This window comes from Acromyrmex echinatior, chromosome 8 (assembly GCF_024713525.1).
Source record: "Acromyrmex echinatior isolate Ae372 chromosome 8, ASM2471352v2, whole genome shotgun sequence".
NCBI lineage: Eukaryota > Metazoa > Arthropoda > Insecta > Hymenoptera > Formicidae > Acromyrmex > Acromyrmex echinatior.
This window is the reverse complement of record NC_141859.1, coordinates 3,423,853-3,443,560: the sequence shown is the minus strand read 5'-3', so window position 1 is coordinate 3,443,560 and position 19,708 is coordinate 3,423,853. Positions and strand designations below refer to the sequence as shown.

General features: G+C 32.9%; 3 protein-coding genes across 8 annotated transcripts in view; 1 reads left to right on the top strand and 2 right to left on the bottom strand.

The window, feature by feature from the left end:
- LOC105150185 (uncharacterized) overlaps positions 1 to 8,587 on the bottom strand; it is a 100,651-nt gene extending 92,064 nt beyond the window's left edge. The window contains exons 1-3 of one of the 4 annotated variants that reach the window (XM_087408825.1): positions 8,451 to 8,587; positions 5,285 to 5,699; positions 4,066 to 4,159 (exon numbers count right to left, since the gene is read on the bottom strand). In XM_087408825.1, coding sequence (XP_087264951.1) covers positions 4,066 to 4,159; positions 5,285 to 5,660 — 470 coding nt within the window. In that variant the 5' untranslated portion in view covers positions 5,661 to 5,699; positions 8,451 to 8,587. Of the gene's footprint in view, positions 1 to 4,065; positions 4,160 to 5,284; positions 6,414 to 6,460; positions 7,026 to 8,450 lie in introns of those variants that run through there. The other 3 variants (XM_087408824.1, XM_087408823.1, XM_087408826.1) reach the window with 3 other exon arrangements.
- Positions 8,588 to 8,945: 358 nt separating this feature from the next.
- On the top strand, positions 8,946 to 10,143 carry Tim9a (translocase of inner membrane 9). The gene is made up of 2 exons (XM_011063089.2): positions 8,946 to 9,259; positions 9,477 to 10,143. Exons 1-2 carry the CDS (start codon positions 9,212 to 9,214, stop codon positions 9,702 to 9,704), a joined length of 276 nt encoding a protein of 91 aa, XP_011061391.1. The 5' UTR covers positions 8,946 to 9,211; the 3' UTR covers positions 9,705 to 10,143.
- A 123-nt stretch (positions 10,144 to 10,266) lies between these two features.
- LOC105150182 (G patch domain-containing protein 2-like) lies at positions 10,267 to 14,459 on the bottom strand. 3 transcript variants are annotated; one of them, XM_011063085.2, is made up of 5 exons: positions 14,268 to 14,459; positions 13,361 to 13,662; positions 11,705 to 12,062; positions 11,425 to 11,627; positions 10,267 to 11,211 (listed from the first exon to the last, which is right to left on the bottom strand). In XM_011063085.2, the coding sequence occupies exons 1-5, from the start codon at positions 14,285 to 14,287 to the stop codon at positions 10,502 to 10,504; spliced, it is 1,593 nt and encodes a 530-aa protein (XP_011061387.1). In that variant the 5' UTR covers positions 14,288 to 14,459; the 3' UTR covers positions 10,267 to 10,501. The 3 variants fall into 3 exon arrangements, with proteins under 3 accessions (XP_011061387.1, XP_011061390.1, XP_011061389.1); XM_011063088.2 differs by having other exon boundaries at positions 13,487 to 13,662; XM_011063087.2 differs by lacking the exon at positions 14,268 to 14,459 and adding an exon at positions 13,993 to 14,214.
- Between the last annotated feature and the right edge of the window lie 5,249 nt (positions 14,460 to 19,708).

Sequence of the window (19,708 nt, the reverse complement as noted above, 5' to 3'; positions counted from 1 at the left end):
ATATTTCTCGTGAATAAGAATAAGGTTTTCGAAGAAGCGACAAAATTTATTGTGATCATCTAGACTAATTTAATCGTAAGAAGCTTCACGTTGACTATCAGAGAGTAATCCGACGTCCAATTTTAATGATCACAGTTTCGAAAACAATCAGACAACAAAATGATAGTAAATTACCTGCAAAGTTCTGGCTGAACTGATAATAAAAATTTTATTTAAAATGTATTAATTTAAAACGTAATTAATTCAAACGTACTAATTTAAAACGTAATTAATTCAAGGAACAAAAATAACATAATTCATATAAAAAGGAATAAGTATTAATTGCAAAACAATTTTAATAAAAATAATTCAAATTTGCAGATGTAACACAAAAATTTAATTGTTTGACATTTTAAACTTAGAGATTTGTAATTGAATAGATTCAATAGAAGATTCACTGACTCAGCTTCAGAGGATTAATCGGAAGGTATCAAAAAAACAATCCAATTCGACCTGAGGAGCTGACGAAGGTTAATTTGTCTACTTCCTAGATGAAATCGATTCCACGAGACGTGACGCATTTCAAGCGATTTTCGTGAAGGCGCGCAAAACAAGAAGATCCTCAGTCTTTTAGCAATGGCGTCACGAAAAATGATAATGAGACACACAGTGCTGTAGGTTAGTGAGAACAATAGCTCGTGTGCTTAATGAAGCGGAATATATGCGGTTCGCGTGCTCAAGTAGTAAAAATATATTTTCGGCGCCGGACCGTGCGTCGAATAACGAATCGCCGAATTCGTCCTCGACCGTGGAGGCAAAGTCGCTTCTCTGTCGTTCGCGTCGAACTCAACAGAATTTTAATTCTGCATCATGCGTCTCGGTTCGACATCGTTTTTCACACGTATCGTTCCGTTGACAGCAATATTCGCTGCTCGTCGATTTCGCGAATGTAAATAACCGCCGTCGCTCTTTGTAATCGCGATATTTAATATTTACATTGCCGCAATATACCGAGAATCTACCCAAGCAAAAACAAATAGTCATTGTGACATCAAAGTGATGTCAAAATGGTTCCAAAATGGTTATTAAAAGTCACTTTTTTCATTTTTTGATCAGTCACGATTCGTTTTTAAAGTCATTTTGGTATTATTGTAATCTATCGTTCTGTTTGTATAAGAAAAATAATTTTTATTTACAATATTAAAATTAGAACACAGAACCGCTTATATAAATAACTCAACTAAGTACGAGAAACGCCAATTTAGGTTTTAGTACGATCAGAATCAGACGTTGGAATAATACATCTATATGTATTTCATTAATTTTTATCTCAGATATAACTGCGCGCCAATTATTTTCGGTCTTGAAACACAATCAAACTCAGATAATATAATATTCTCAAATTAAATTATTATAATTTTTATCTTCATATTTTACGGATATGATCAAATGTTGATAAAGGCGCAGGGATTTGTTGCATTCAGTATAAGAAAAAGCAGTTTTGCAACTGTTGTAAAATTCTTTAAGATTGGTTCTTGTTACGCTGTTTCCTCATTGCACTGTTAAATATCAAAGGAGTAATGGCAATCCAATCTCTTGAATTAAATAACATGTTCTTTTAATTTTTAACCTTTATATTTAATTTTAACTTTTGTATGTCAAAATGGGCATAATTATGATAATTTTGACTTTTCAAAATGAAAATGATTTTCGGAAGAAACATTTTTAGCAAGAAACATGAGAAAAATAGTAAAAAAGTTCTTTAACCAACAAATATCAAAAGGCGGGAAAGGGAGGGGGGGATAGAGTGCACCTCGCTTTGCATAAAAAGTCGGACCCCTTAGGCGGGAGAAGGGATAGGGTTGGACATTGCTTTGCGTGGAAAGTGGGACATGCAGGTTCCTCCCTTAGGCAGAAAAGAAGGTGGAATGGCTCTCGCTTTGTAAAGTATATGCATGACAGTATGTTCCGCCCTTTTCCACCATAAAAAAAAAAATAATCTAACTCAAACTATATTTTGGGGTGGGGTGAACTTCGCTTTGTATGAAAAGTCAGATGCCCCTAGGCAAGGAGAGAAGGTGGATGGTTGTTTCACATGAAAAGTTGGAGCCCTTTAGAGACAGTCTAGACAGGGGGGAGGAAGTGAGATACACTTCACAGGACACAGGTAGGATCGCTTTGCTTTTTGTTTATGAACTGAAATCCTTTTTTTCTTTTTGTCCGTTTGTAATTGTTATTTTGATAACAGCAGACTATTTTTCTTGTATGTTCCTTGCTAAAAATGCTTTTGAAAATCATTTCCATTTTGAAGAACCAAAATTATCGTAATCATCCTTCAAAATGTAGATGTATTTTCTATATTTCTGTGATAAATTTTAAAATAAGCAATAGTCTATAGAGAGTATGCACTTAGTAAGTATTAAATTTGAGTAAAATTAAATGCAATTAAATGCAACTTCTTGAATTAAATTGTTTAACTTCCTTGTTTTAGTTAAATTAATTAAGCTATAAAAATAATTCAAATTAATTAAACCTTAATTAAACCTATTATTAAATGCGATAGTTAGATAGAAATTCCAAAGCTACTTTTTCTACTGAACACATCAACCATATCCACGTATATTTCGCGAGTCGCACTATATTGCGGAAGATTTCGCTCGCGCACGAGAACGTCAAGGGATCGGTGAACGATGATCGGCTTCCAGCAAACGGTACGCGGTGTGCATCCCACCGCAGGCGAAGGCATTATCGGTGGCGAGTCACGAACGAGTCTCGGGTGCGCGCGATCGAGAACCGGTTGGACGAAACTTTCGAAAATTCCAGAATGACGTAGTCCTGCTCTCGGTGGGTGTGCAAGCGCAGCAGGTAAAGACGTATGGCCGTGCTTCTCTCATTCTTTATTTACAGTTACTTACGTAACAGACACGAGCCCCCCCTCCCCCCCTCTCTTTCTCTTATACATTCTTTCTATTTTATATGCATATGTATATATATAATATTATTTTCTTCTCTTTTTATATAATTATCCAATAATTTCTCATTCCTATTCTTCGTATGTTTAAATATTTAATTCTTTCTCCAACTGTAGATTTTAGCATTTTGTAATAAAAATTAAGAGCCAAGTGTTATAGAGAGCGTATTCATAGTCTATTCTTATTTTAAGATCGTCTTAAGTATTTTAAGATGTCTTAAGGCAAATATGATTCTCTGATCGATTCATGACATCTAAAGACTGTATTTAATTGAACATTTTTGACAATGTACGATATTTTTGTGCGCAGAAAATTTAATGTACTCCGTGTTAAATGGCGGGGCTTTTTAATAAATGCAAGCCTCTCTCTCTTTCTTTCTCTCTCTCTCTCTCTATTTTTTAATCAGTTCAATTCAATTTGATCAACGCCAGATTCGTGTTTATAAAAAACGTGCATATATGAAAATACAGTCGTAAAAACGATGTGTGTCGCATGCATCATACGTGCACTGCAAGCGGAAATGTTACTCACTTACCTCATTTCTCGAGCCATTGCTTTACCTGGGACACTGACAAGAAATCACTGGCGGGTAACAACATGCCGGTGAACCGCACCGGACAAAAACCGGGGCTTGTAAGCCATGGCGAGAAAATAACTCGCACCGTGATAACTCTCGCGCTACGCGAATGAGCAGACCGGACACGCGGTTCCGACAATCGACGGAAAAAGTCGTTTGTGCAACTATCGCCGTGGAGAAAAATGAATACAGGATGTAACCGATCGATTGAATTACGCATCGATGATAACCGGATATCATACGTGATATTTGCCGAAATAAAATCTGACCGTGTCCAAAAAAAGAAAGGATTTTATAATATTACTCAATCGAGCAAATTCTGCGATTGTCATTTCCTGTTACTTCTCGCGATGTATTACAAAATATGATTGTTAGAATCATAAATAAATGCGTTTAATTATTTCAACACATAGGATAATAACTCCAAGATAATAATTCATTTTTACGAAACACGTGCGTGTTTTCGTGCAAGTAAATATAAAATTTCAATAAATATAAAGATCGCATATTCTCGATAAGAAAGTTAAATGTACTCACGTTCGCCGCGTTAAATGATCAATGGCAGTAGAACTTGGTAATTCGTGGAGAACATCTGGATCTAGTAAATCCTTGACGATTGTCTCACGGTTTTCTGAAAATTATAAAAATTTATTATTAAACGAGGTTTTCTTTAAAATTGATGTAAGATAAATCCTTGGAATCCTTGATGAAAAAAATTCTTAATAATAATTTCATTAATTCATATTTTAATTTAAATGTGTTTTATAATTTTACATTTACTTTAGAATCAAATGACTTGAAAACATTAACAATTAAAATACCACTGTTCGGACTCTTCAAAATTTAAACTATAATTAGTATAAAGGCTATAGGAGTCAACGCGGTTAACGGTACGCAAATTAAATTATAATTATTTAATTGTAAAAAAACTTTACTACAAACATAGGTAAATTCAATTTCGTACATTTCAACTCAAGTTCGAGTCAAACTCAAGCTCAGCTAAAACTCTTAAATAATAATTATAAAGAATACAACTTATAATAATTCTATGTACCACAAAACAGTTACATTATATGACTCGAAATTTCATTTATCATGTATTAATTAAAAAATATTATATAGATTATAATAATTATTTATTTCAAATTATTGTTTGTCGTTATTATTGTTTCGTTATTATGTGGAAAAAGTTTGGTTGGAATTAATTGGAATTCTGATTGAAAATGGACAAATCAGAATTTTCTGATTGAATTTGTTATAATTCTAGTTGAGATAACCAGATTCTGATTGACATCCCCATCTTATAAACTCAATAAATTGTATACTATTTATATATATTATATTTAGTTCAACAAATTCGTTCGTCAATTAAAAAAAGTGCATTTATCTTTAAAGGATATATGGAATATTATCAATCTTTATTTCTCGTAAATCATCAAAGAGAAACAATGAAAATAAAGATATAGTGTTTTTTTTTAACGTTATTACTCATATGGAGTGTCAGCGCATTTAATAATAAATTTTTATAATTTTCAGAAAACCATGAAACAATCGTTAAGGATTTACCAGATCCAGATGTTTTTCACGAATTACCGAGTTCTACTGCCATTGATCATTTAATGCAGCGAACGTGAGTACATTTAACTTTCTTATCAGGAATATACGATCTTTATATTTATTGAAACACTCCACATGATAGCGTTAAAAAAACCACGCGAGTAAAGATTAAATATAATTGTTATTATTTACTTTTTACCTTGAACGGAACTCTTCTCCGTTTCGTCTTCGATAAGACGACAATCACGCTCAAATCTGTCCGTTAATTGCCCGGATACCCTCCAGTCGTGTATCTCTTTCCGTAAAATGTAAATCGGATCATTGTTGCCCGCGCTGACGACGCTGGTCTCATCGGACAAGCAAACCTGGTGTTTCACGTCGTCGCGCACCATTTTATTTTCTCTCCGCGAAAGAAGCCGCCGCCCGCGAATACCTCGTGACTTTGTCGCGCTTTTTACAGTGTCCTCGTCCTTCGAAGATCGCGTCTTTTGCGGCAACGTTCCTGCGGATACGGGTTTTTTTCTGTTGAGTATGGACTTTGAGCGACGCTCTGAAGAAATGTTTCTTGAGGACATGTTTACGGCACCTCTTCCACGATCGCGATATTTAGCTCCCTGAAAGATATTCAACAGCGTCATCAGACATCAATTACAACGTGAGATACATAGATTAATGTACAATCATATGTAAATTGCTACTATAATTCGTTGCAAGTAAACGATAAAATTAATTAACAGTGCTAAAAAATGATATATTTAATTTAATGTTTTATATATATATATTTATCGAGTAAATCTTGGATCAAAACTTCCAATGTAAAATACTAGATGTATTTTAGGATCCATTTTTTATTTCTGTACTAAACTGGTTTCCACCAAATATTAAACATATCTATTTAAGCTAAGTTCCAAAAGTGTACATTAGTTTCAGCTATAGAAAACAAATCTAAAATAACAATATGCAGATACAGATTCTGTTTTTTTTCAAAGGAAGTTCTGAACTGATATACATTGATGTAGTTTAAGTTGAAATGAAACAAATAATGTACACCGGATAATGTTCAGCATTTTCTTCGAAAAAAGAACAAGACTATAAATTAGAGCATTCGATTGCAACAAAATAGAAGGACAAAGAAAAGGATTCTTCAGATTATTTTCTAATGATAAAATCCTCTTAGCTAGAATTAAATCGTAACAAAATAGTTTCCTTTACATTTTTTCCACAGAGAACTTATTAACATTAATATTATTGCTTATATTTGCCATACTTTTGAATTTCTCAACATGTGACATTTGCTGTACGTAGCTCTTTAACGAAAGATATATCGAAAAAAGAAGAAATTAAATGCAAATCGGCGTGAATAGCCATAACTTACAATCATGTCAGCGATAAAGTGGCGACGTGTTAGAAACGAAGGTTATAAATCTATGGCGAGACATTACTGCACAAATTAGCTTGCTAAACAATCGCGCGATACATCATTGCACTCCCTCGACATTCGAAAACAAAAGTTGTATTTATTGTTAATCTCTATCATCGCGTGGGAAAACCCACGTTTTCGCGGAAAAACGCGGCGGATGAACTGACGATTTAACGTGCGCACGTTCTAAAGTTTGTCGGGTGTATACGTAAGTACAGCGCGTTTTAAAAGTTCGTTGAGAAACTCATGGCTGTCAGCTGTCTCCGGCTCGCGCTACCGTAACGAAGATCACAAACTTATATAAGTCTGTGATGAAGACAAAACGTTACGGAGAAGCTCGTGCGGAACGGACGCTACGGAAACTCAATTGAACTGAGCAGCAAAACCCCGCTAATCCTCGATTGACGCTCAATTTCCACTATTGGCGTGAACTTTAGGTTTAAAGTTTAAAGTAAAAGGTCATTGACAAGAAGCATCGAACTGAAAGCTCGTCCATAAAATCCGCTCTAGACGATCCATTTATGTTTCTATAAATCGTGTCAAAATTCGCGGTACAATGTTCTAATTATTATTTTTCTTTTTATAAATTAGATTTATTTACGTATTTATTATATCTACAATATAATTGTTTTCATTTTTTATTATTTCGGACCTTTTATTATTTCAAATTAAAGATTTGTTTCAATATAGTCGAATCATGTAGTTTCAAACTATCAGAAAACTGTACAATTTGATTACACTGTCCAATAAAATTTTATAGCGCACAAATTCTTGATAGTCACAAACTGGTTTAAAAACATATAGGAATAAAACTCTAACATTTTCAAATTTATTTTCCTTTATTTTCTTTAAGAAAATATGATCACCGTAGCAATAACATACAGGGTGAATCAGAGTTTGAACCAGCTTTTTACTCTATGAGAAAATAATTGACTGCACACGTTATAATTCAATTAGGTATGAAATCGATAATATTCTCATAGGATAAAAAGTTGGTTTAACGACTCTGATTCATCCTGTATGTCAATTTGAGATTAACAAATGGTGGTAAGTCGATTTATTTCAGGTTATAGGCGACCTATTTCAAATCAAGTCACCAAAAACCAAAGCCTGACCTACAGCCAGAACAGCAATCATGTAAATTTTTCCTTTGAGTGGAAACGTGACAAGGGATAATTTTTGTGTATGTATGTTCGTATATATACACACACATGCATACAAAGAATTTTCTTTGTCACGTTTCCGCTTCCGAAAAAGTTATAGATCGCTACCCAAGTCTGGTCAAGGTCTGGTCGGTCCCAGGTCTGTTGACAGTGAGGGACCTAAATAATTTAGGTCGAATTTGGGGTACAGGCTGCAACTTACATTCACGTTGCAAATGTAGCCAATGTAGCTTGATAACAATATCGTCATTCAAAAATAATGACCTGCATTCAGTAGAAAAAGCAGAGTTGCAATTGTTGTAAGATCTTTAATTTAATTGCTTCTTGTCCTTAATTCCTCACTGGAATTAAATATGTAAAGACCGATTGCATCAACATTACTCGACTTTAAGCGAGGCTTAAAACTCTCTTTATCTCTCCCTCTCTCTCTCTGTCTCTCTCAGTTTTAAAGAGAGAAAGTGAGAGTTTTAAGCCTCGCTTAAAGACAAAGTAACATTGGTGCAAAAATTGGGCCTATAAACCAATCATATTAAATAAATCTTACAACAGTTGCAAAGCTGTTTTTTCTGGCAAATGCAATTAATGTGACACGACAGGCAACGACACGGACCTTTTTCGTGTATCGATCCGACATCGATACGGCACATCTGTCGCTCGTTTCCTACCGTTGAGACATCCGCCGATTTCTTCCAGAAACGGCGATTAAGTGATCGTTTAATTAGCCGTCGTTTGACTTTCACCGCGCGTTCGGCTCCCGCCCAAAAATTTCTCCGCGAACTTACCTTTTAAATGCAGCTGCGACTCGGCAGCAGCTGGATCCGAAACTCGCGCGCGAATGAATTTCCCGACCGATTTCGCTTCTCTCCCCCTCTTTCAAATAGCTGATCCGATCGATAAGACGCTTGAAAGTGACGAAACGTCAGCATTTACGACTATCAATATATACGCGAAAATGTCGAATTGGAGAGCGATATCTATACAAATAATGTCGAGGAAATCGCACTGCATTTACCAGACGTCAGATCATTTTAACGGCGGTTTAAAATTTTATTCAAACGGTCGAGTTGTTAACGGTCGAGTTGTTGACAGTAGTTGCCAACTGCCGAGAATTAAAACGAATGGAAATAGTTTAAGAACGCGCCAATAGGAACCGAATACATAAAAAAAAAAAAGACTGAAGATCGTTGTTTTGTTTTGCAATAAAAACACTGAATATCTATAAAAATGGAGACTAAAAAGCAGCTTAGACGACAGTAGAGAGTACACGGGAGTTAACTACACCGCTTGCTTTTTTACGACCGATAGGTGGCGAGAGTGTCACGCATCCAGCGAATATTCATTTCCGTCATTGTTTTATTTTTCAGCGTTCCAAACCTACATCGTAACTGTATGCGTATATCGTGCGCACGTGTTTGTCTGGTTTGTCCTAACCTCAAAATTGCCGGAATTTGGTGTGGTCTGGTGCAATTAAATACGATATTTATGGAAACACAAAAAAGCAGAAACTAACAAAAATATTTTGTGTAAATATTAATCTTTGACAATGGCGATGCAAGTCCCGACCGACGTGGATGCCGATCAGATTAAATCTGTACGTATTTCTAGTATTATTTCTTGAATATTAGTTTAGGTATTCCATAAACTGACTAAAAGTATACTAGCGTTGAGTTATATATATATATATATATATATATATATATATATACATACATATATATATATATATATATATATATATGTGTGTGCATCTTCAATGAGATAAATTGTTACATGTATAATATAACCTGAATATTATTTATATTCAACAGTTTCGAGACTTTTTAACCTCGTATAATAAGCTTTCTGAAATTTGCTTTGTCGACTGCATATCTGACTTCACTACGCGAGAAATCAGAGCCAAAGAAGAAAAATGTGCCCTTAATTGTATGGAAAAATATTTGAAAATGAACCAGAGGATATCTCAACGTTTTCAAGAGTTTCAAATAACTGCTAATGAAAATATTCTGGCAGCTAAAAGACAGGGTCAGATAAATTGACTTAACTAGAAAAAATATAAGAAAAATAATCTTGTCATGAACGTCTATCAGAATCTTTGTACTATAATATCATAAAATTACAACAAACATTTGCAAATTTCTTAACCTTTCTGTAGTCTGATCTATTCAATATCTAATAGATATTTATTCAAGATCAAAATATTATATTTTAAAATTAAAAAACATTGTACAGTAAATGATTATTCATTATACTATATTGTAATATAAAAGCCATTCTACATTGGTTGTATCATAGTCGAAAGCATTGTGAGCATCATGTGACTTTAAAATTGAAGCATCGGATTGGCTAAAGCAAGCTTGTGACTTGTGACATCTACAATACGACCAATGTAGAATGGCTTTTAAATCTCAAACATGTAAATTATGAAAGTGATGGAGTTAATGTATATGTTAAAATAAGTAAACTTGTTTTATTAAATATGAATATGGAAGTGAATTTGATCCTGAACCATTAGTCTTACATATATACTATAATTTTTCCCAGTTTTATAACAATTGCATATAAATATTACAATTTTTACAATAATAAATTACGATAATATATGAATAATTATAAATTTATTAATTAAAAGCAGTAAAGTACTTATTTATATTACAGTTCTTGTAGAATTTCTTTACGTCATATGATTATTACGAATATAAACATTTCCAATTCTAATAGTAAAATAAAGAGTTTATACAGAAAACTTACATACATGTGTATATGCCATACACATATGTTTAGAAAAAATAACAATGATATATATATATATATATATATATATATATATATATATTTAACTAGATTTGGAATGTCCAAAATCAGGAAATTTCGGCTTTCCTTGTACTTCAACGTCCATACTTTCGCTTTCCCATTCAAATGAAGATAATGTTTGTACATTTGCTTGTATAGAGCCAATATTACTTTGCGCTTGATTTAAAATTTGTGGACTGAAACTCGTGCTGGAAATCTGTGGCTCCTCTGTTTGCATCGTAGAATCTGAATTTGGGGAATTTGGCGGTGTTTTACGCAATCTTTTGTAGTCTGAGAATCTATTCAAAGATACTTGATCTACGCATACGGCCTGTGTGGTATGTCGCGTTTTATACAGTATCGGACAGCCTTGATCGCCCTTCATACTTAAACTATACAAATTGGCGAGTCGACGTAGCTTCTCTCGTTCAGGTTGTCGCATAGGATGGAGTTTCAGCTCGCTCTGCGTGGGATCTTGCAGAAACCGAGAAACCTTCTCATTAGCTGACGTTATAATAGAATAACCAGGCTTGTTATCGACGTGACGTCGTCCAGCACGGATCTCTCTACCGCTGAGGCCTTCGCGAATGCGTTGTATTCTTTGTCTATAATTTTTCTTGGCCTCTGCAACCGAATGTTCGCCGTGTAATATCATTTGGAAGGTTGAATCCGACGTGGCTTTGTCGTCGCTAGTGCTCTCTCCGTCGTCCCGCCAACTCGATTCTCCGATCCAATCAGACTGTTCATCGTCTCCTGCAAGAATTAAATATATAATTTATAATATACACTGCGTGATGATTCTACATATTCAAGTTCAGTTCTAGAATTTAAACTCTTCATTCCTTTTTAATTTTTAGAATTAGAAAAAGATGAAAAATAAAAGTTAAATTAAAATTAAAGTTAATCATATATTGATGGAATCGGGCTTCAGTATTGCTCTCTCTCTCTCTTTCAAGTTCATCATACCTTCTCTATCTTCATCGTTTGTAATAAGACCTGCTTCTGAATCACTGGACGAAATGCTGGAACTAGATAAGCGGGAACAATCCACTGTATCCTCGCCTTGCATTTTATCTCGATTTTTCGATTTTGCATTTTTGGTTGGTTTAGCTACTCTCATTTCACAATCTATCGAACGTTCCCTGCACGATCTCTTACGTTTTCCGCACCTGAAATGTAAAATTAGGCAATCTCTGTACATTGTTTCTTATTGCAAATAGAAAATAATTGGATTGTATTTCCTTACCATATAGCACTATATCTATTTTTACAATCACTTCGAAAGATACGTTTTTTTCCACTGAATGTTGAAGTCGACATAATTGCCACTGCTTGAGAAGTGGACGCGTTAGAATCGGAATCAATTGCCATTCTTTTAAACTTCCTTTTGCGTCTGGTGTTCGCTCTTGGCACAAAATTTTCATTTACCGAGTCGCTCTCGATATTACTGATGTTATTTAAATTTGGAAAATGTGCGAAACGTTTGGTCTGATTAGGATCGTCACTATCCGACTGATATTTCGAAACATTGGCAGTTTTTGGAATGCGAATTTCACAAATGGAAGATGAGCTGTCATCCGAATGTTTGTTCATACTTAACGCCGCTGCAAAAATATACAATATATTAATTGTTCAATATTACATGATAACTCAATACATTACTTTAATTCTCGATGTTTACATGCGATTAATATTTAATTTTTTCATGCTGTAGAGATTCATTTTTACAAAGATAATAATCTTGATAATAATCCTGACTGTGCGTCACGCAGAAGTAAACTGCAATTAATCGTTGCGTAGGTGCAATTAGAATGCTTAAGATACACCCTCTATTATTTTTAGTTGAATGGAATATTTAATTTTTAAAGTTTTTAATAGGCCTGTTCTTTTTATATAAATATCTGTAGATTTATTTTTCCCTTTTTTTCTTCCAATATGAATTAACCATGCAAGAACTACAATTCGATCCACGTTCACGATGCTCTTGAATAAATTCATCCTTATTGTTTATCAAACGTTAAACTAAAAGTCTGTTTTCTATAGTTGAACTAGTGTACATTGTTGAAACTTAAAGTGAAATAGATATATATTTCATGACAGAAAGAAAGTTTTTTGCCATTCTTTATTTTTGCAATATATTGTCCTCAAATTCAACTTTTCTCACTATATTTTTTTACTTTTTAATTCTAATGTCTATTTCTCTACCAATTATAAATTAACTTTAATCTTGATTTAATCTTTAGATACTTAATAATGAAATCAATGAATGAACTGAATTAAATTAGATCTCCCAGAATTTTCTTTGAAATTTAGCGTCATAAGTGTTTCTAAAATGTTAGACAGTTCAAAAAATGATACTAAAAACTTTTTTATTGCTATTATTATATATTGCTAACTTCATTGGAACAAAAATTAAAGCAAAATTATCATAGGAGGGTCCAAGTTATTCCACTTAAGTATCTAAGTATCTAAGTATTTAAGTATCTAAGTATCTAAGAGTTAAGTAATGTCTTAAGATGCTAATAATATGGCTCTGTGGCCAGTATTCGTAGTCGATACTTATTTTTAAGACTGTCTTAAATACAGTCTTAAGGTGTCAAGGCAATCACAGAAGACACATATAGCAGAAAGCTATATGTGTTCGTGTTAGCACTTAAAATAAGAACGAATTATGAATATTCTAATTAGTAGAACTTTCTGATTAATTCATGTCATCTTAAGATTGTACTTAAGAGTCTTAAATATAAGAATTGAATATGAATACTAGCCATAATTCTTAGAATTAGAAATGAATTAATTAAATCGAGATTAAAATTAAATTACATTAGTAAAATGGGTTTACTATAGAATATACTAAATTGCGCTAATTTAGTGCAATTTAATATGGGAATAACAAACAGACCTAAGGACAAATGATGCTGCGAGTGAAAATCTTGATTGAGCGTTGTGAAAGTGAATCGGACCACAGTCATGAAGTTCATCTGAAAAAACAGACCTGTTACATCGAATTGTTCTCTCTTACACTTACGAATATTCCCTGTCGAGCGGGCTCTCCTTCTGATACCCCATCTACGTCTGAGATTCGCACTGTTGCTGCTCTCTTCCAGTGCCAAAGTCAAATCGTGCACAAGAGCCTCCATTTTTACTCTTAAATCCGCCGGTACAGCTTTCAGAACACGCTCCATTTGAAGGACGCGTTTTTTACTGTAAAACAAACATCAGGCAAACGTTATGTCTTTTACTCGACTGATCCCGTATGTCCGGTAATCGCATATAATTATCATGAGTATCAGTACGCGACGCAAATTTACATGGCGACTGGTTCATTCTATTATCTCGAAAAATCATGTCTTTATAATGCAAATTTATTAACTCTAAAATACATAAAATTACAGCTGTGTGACCCGCATCACGATTGACACGCGATACGCGTGCATTTCTTAATCACGATAATTAATTTGATAATTAATTCGCGGCGTCGATTCCGCGACTCTGTCCGCGAGAAATACGCTTATTCACGAGTTGCTTATTCACATCTGATTAGGTATTGTTTCTACGGCGTGGATCCGTGCCGGATAAGTGACGCGATTAATCCGCGATCCATTCTCGAGGATAGGGATGTGACAACCGATCTCGTTAGCGTCTCGAAACGGGCTACGAGGACACACAGATGTGACACCAAAAAGAGGTGCCCATCGGGACGTATCCGCGATACGTCAATCGTCGAGGAGGGGGTCAAAACAAATCGCGATTGCGTCGGCTTTTAACTTTCGTCAGCGTGTGACAATACGTAACATCCTGCCGCTCACCTCTTACAAGTAATGTCCATGAGTCTCGCCTCAAAACTGTCTCATTGTCAAACCTGGTCCACTCTGTCGATCAATAATGAAATAGATAAAAAGAGAGGATCGTCGAACGTCAAGTAAACGAGAGCTGTCGGCTCGACGAACTATTTTCCACTGTAACGTATGCTTGCACGTCGCCGAAAGGTACAACGAACGGTACGTTTCATTCGGTGCATGTGAGCGGGCAATATTGCTGATCGTTTCATGAGAACCCGTCCTTGATAGAAAGAAACACACAAAAACATACACCGTCGATTCACGATAGACGCCTCACCGTTCATTCACGATAGATAAAGCTAAATAAAGATAAATAAGGCTACATTCCCAAACAAAATTGTGTTTTTTTTCCATCGAATGTTAAAGTCGATAAAATTGCCACTGCTTGAGAAGTGGACGCGTTAGAGTCGGAATCAATTGTAAGTAAACAGCAATTCTTTTAAACTTCCTCTTGCATCTAGTGTTCGCTCTTGGCACAAAATTTTCATTTATTGAATTTCTCGATATTATTGATGTTATTTAAGGGGGGAAACTTATGTAGAAAGTTGAAAAAAATCGAAATTGTTTTTTTTATAAATCAATAATATATAACATATAGAACAAAATATCAAAGCAGAACTGAATTCGAAAATTTAAAGCAGCTATAGAGCTATTAATGGCGGCGCTGTACCCGCAGGTATAAACACGCGTTTCTGTTGTCCTTCCTATCAGTTCCTTTGTAGTTGCTCGAAAAGAAAAACAGGTGGTTTTATTAGTACATTTTGAGGAAGAAGGATTGATTCAAGTAAGTAGCTAAAAATTCTACACGAATTTCTTCCCTTAAGTTTGGAAAATGTTTGATCTGATTAGGATCGTCACTATCGAACTGATATTTCGAAACATTAACAGTTTTTGGAATGCGAATTTCGCAAATAGAAGACGAGTCATCCGAATGTTTGTTGCCTAATGCTGCTGCAAAAATATTATACAATATATTAATTATTCAATATTACTTGATAACCCAATATGTTTAATTCTCGATGATTAATGCGATTATTTTCATAACTTCTTTCAAATTTTTTCATATTGTAGAAATTTATTTCTGTAAAAATAATCTTGATAATAATCCTGATTGTGCGTCTCGCAGAAGTAAATTGCAATTAATCGCTGCGTAGATGCAATATTAGAATGTTTAAGATATATCCTCTATTATTTTTAGTTTAATTTTATTTATGAATTTTAAATTTTAGTTTATATTTAGTTTAAATTTAGTTCAATTTTAAGTTTATGTTACCACTTTTCACATTGTTCTTTTATGAGGAAGAATTACAGAATATATTGTGTCTAATAGCGGTTTTATTAATAAATTATTAATTTATTTGTAAATTATACGTTTAGTTTAAATTATTAATTTAGTTTAGTTTATGTTTAGTTTAAATTTAGTTCAATTTTAATTTTACGTATTACATTATTCAAATAATCATTAGTCATAATGCCTGAAAGAAAGGAACGTGCGTTTTGAACATGCCTCGATACTTCTGCAAATTCAGATGTTTAGGCATTAGTGATGCCGTGTGTATAATAGTGGACAATGATGTTACAACACTTTTGATTCGATGGTTTGCAGAACATGCAAACATTTTCAGAGAACAGTCCAATGCGTATAACGAATCATTATGACAGCCGTCTATTGCCCGATATCGTTAACAAATTAAATGTGCGAGGTTAATTAACATATATATATTTTTAAAAATTTAAAGTGTAATATCATAAGAATTACCTTATGACTTTTTATAGCAAATAGCATTAGATTTCATGGAAAAAATCAATGTTATGTTCAGCTGAGATTAAATGTGTCTGCGGGTATTGTTTAATCACTATGGGTGCGTTACGAGTTATGAATGAAGCGCATGATGTATCATTTTATCCTTCTTTATTAATTGATTAACAACAAAGACGAATACATCATGCGCTTCATGCGAATGATTTTATTCAATTGAGCGTCGTTGTTACAAATTTTACAAAGGAGTTGTATTTTAATTTGGGGAGCACGCAGGAATTGTTGTGTTTACTAAATCTGTATTAGTGGATAATCACTGATATCAGTGCCAAGTATGCCACTAGTAATCAGTGAATGAAATGTGAGATGAGTCTCTAATCTAGCTAATCTTTATTAAATGATTTAAGTGATATTAATTAAGTGATTTAACTAATCTTGTTTTAATGCATAAATTCAATAAATATGGTATTGGAAGATTCAAATTAATGTGCAAATATATAGTGCAAATATATATAGTGTTTTAATTATATAATGCTCAAACATTCTTCCTTTTTTAGTTGAACTTTACTGATTATCCAGTGTCAAGTAATTGCCATTGTAATTAGTGACTATTCAAACTTAGTATTTTTTTTCTTACTCAATTTTCTTACTTGAATTCGAAAATTTAAAAAAATATATATATATATTTATATTGGTGGTGACATTTCACTCCAATTCGGCCTCCGTCATCTTTCTTTTACTGATATTTTAATATATTTTTCATCAAAATATATAGTCATTGTATGTACATTTGAAATTATAGTATAAACTCGCGTAGATAGCTACATTGTAAATCCAGATGTATTATTTTTCCATGTATAATGATGCATTTGACTGAGGTTCTTTTTCATATGTTTAAAATAAAACTCTGGCAAAATATAGCATAAAATGACGCAATAGCTCCGACGAAGTGTGTCTCGAAGCGTAATTAAAGAGAAATATCGTATAATTCTCGTTTACTAAGATAGTGCATTGCTTAACTAGGTTTACCAGTTGCTGTCACAATGGGAAAAGGAGCAAATGTTGGAACAAGTCTTGATTTCGTTTGCATCGCGTGCTTTATATGAGACGTCCGATTTTCAGAAAAGCGAAGAGAAATATTCCATCGCATTCCATTGAACGTGAGAAGAGAAGAAAAGAAAATGTGATTCTGTCGAAAGTACGTAAGCGAAATTGATTGTGCATAGATAAACATAAGATAAAATGTAATTTTTAACAATATGTGAAAAATTTGATGTCTTGTTTATATAAAAAATCGAGATATATTATTTACAATATACAGGGTTGGGTAAGTTAATTTTTTATTTAACTGAGTTAAATTAAAATTAATAGCTTTGAAATTTAACTTAGTTAAGATAAAAGTTAATTAAGATAAAAGTTAATTAGTGACATTAATTGAATTAAAAGTGAAATTAATGAAAAGAAGTAATTGAAAAATTAAAAATTAAATTGTTTTATTTCATGATTTCAAGTTTTTTGAACTAAATTAAAAAATTAACTTTTTTAACTAACAAGGAGAGACTTCACATATGTATATCATGGATTTTGATCAACTTTTACGTGATAATTCTGGAGCACCAAAAAATAATTATTGTAACGCAGTAAATTGCACTTTTGCGTACTTTTCGAGAAAATCGTAATTTTAGGTCACGACGAATCGTTTTTAAATCTTTTTATTTTTTATTTAAACGTAAATGAAATATTTGAAATAATTTAAAATTAGAAAAATATATCTCTGACAGACACGAATGTATAAGTATACATCAAATGATGACAGATTATGTCAGTTTGCTACATGGACAGATATATTAAAATTGTGATTTTACAGTTAATTCGAAGGAATTGACCATTGACAATTTCACATTCTTTAAAAAACCTATTAAACTCAACGATTCTGAAAAGGAAGTTATTCGAGATGTTAAAAGAAAGTGAGATGCTTCTACCTCAGTGGATTACAAATGCGAGAAGAAACAACTGATTGAGAAGACTATACAGTCAAAACTCAAAGTGACAACTTGATAATGTGAGTATTTCAATTATTTAATCTTTCATATACCGGATATTTCAGATCACTGTACCACTCTTTATATAAAATAAATTTAAATATTATATATAAAATAAATAAATAGAGATGCATAATTGTACTTAAGAATAAAAAATCTGGCAGTAATTATTTAAAGTTACTTATTATTATGTTACTTATTATTATCGAGCTCTCAAGATGACTGCCTATTAATAGGCAATAGTAAGTAACAGCTTCAAATAATTACTGTCAGATTTTTTATTCTTAAGTAAATTACTAATATATCTATAGATATCAAAGTCTTAAATAATCTAGCTAGATCTTAAATGCTTGTATGATTCTTATGAATTTATATACTATATAGTACTTAGAAACGCGCACCAATATGATTTTTCGGTTTTTAAACTAACTCCGCTAAACTACCGCAGTAATATCACGAGTTAAATATACTAGCAATTTAACAAATTTTTGATGCTTATTCACATCTTTGAAACGATGTTAATAATAATGACATATTAAAATCTGTAAATAATTAATTCTTATTGCGAAAAATATTATCTCGGCTGGGAGTCGAACTCGGATCTCTTGCGAGCGTCCTAAGCCTTTAAACTATTTGATCTCGGTAGTCTTTGTCTAGCTACATCACCGGTTGAATTCTCTACCGACACTTTCTTTTTCCCCTTTTCTTATTTTTAAAAATTGCTTTTTTTATTTTCAGAATCGAGCGACTACAGGACTGAGGAGAAGGAGAAAGAAAATAAATTTTTATATTTATATGTATATTTGTAAGGCATCGAGCTCCATGGTCAGTTCGCGGATTTACAATCCGCGGATCCAAGTTTGATACTGCTCGCGCCTAATGTATGTGTTTGTAAATCGTCCCTGCCTTAAACGATGTTGGTTGTCTAATTATTACATCAATATATAGTATCAACATGAGAATTTTAGTTAACAAAGCGTTTTTCCCTGATGAAACTTCCCTGATGAAAATAAAAATCGGAGCATAAATCGGATGTAATGGGAGAGTAACAAAAGCGTAAACGAAATTTCTAGAAGGCGAAAATTGGAACAATGAAATGTAAAAGAAACATTTATACTTCTTTCACATTTTGATGTTTTCATTTTTCCGATTTTTATTTTCATAAGAGTTAATAACTAAATGTTCTTATATCAAATTACTTTATTTTCTTCATTTAAAAAAAAAAATTATTATTTAAAAAAAAATAACATTTAAAAAAAAATTATTATTTTACCAGCCTATTTTTGGTAGATTTCAGTATGGAATTCAGTAAATTTCGGTAATATTTCATCATTTTTTATTACAATTTCAGTAATATTTTATCATTATTCATTACAATTCAGGAAAAAATTTCCATCAGGGAAGACGTTTCCATCAAAATTAACTTTAATCTCGGTTCAATTTATTCTTCGTCTTTTTCTAATCTTTAGAACTAGAAATAGATTAATGGTCTACAATAGCTAATTGTTCAGATTCCCACCCAAGTGCTACCCATCCTTGTTATTTACCGAACATGTTAAACAAGGATGACATGAGAGTAGCCGAGTGGGAATTCAAACACGTACAGT

Bases quoted from the DNA above. Each gene is read 5' to 3' on its own strand.
- Tim9a (XM_011063089.2), top strand. From the start codon at position 9,212: ATGGCGATGCAAGTCCCGACCGACGTGGATGCCGATCAGATTAAATCT. The intron at 9,260-9,476 runs GTACGTATTTCT...TATATTCAACAG, and splicing joins ATGCCGATCAGATTAAATCT to TTTCGAGACTTTTTAACCTC.
- LOC105150182 (XM_011063085.2), bottom strand. From the start codon at position 14,287: ATGGACATTACTTGTAAGAG. The intron at 12,063-13,360 runs GTCTGTTTGTTA...ATATTTTTGCAG, and splicing joins GCAGCATCATTTGTCCTTAG to CGGCGTTAAGTATGAACAAA. The intron at 11,628-11,704 runs GTAAGGAAATAC...TTTACATTTCAG, and splicing joins AATAGATATAGTGCTATATG to GTGCGGAAAACGTAAGAGAT.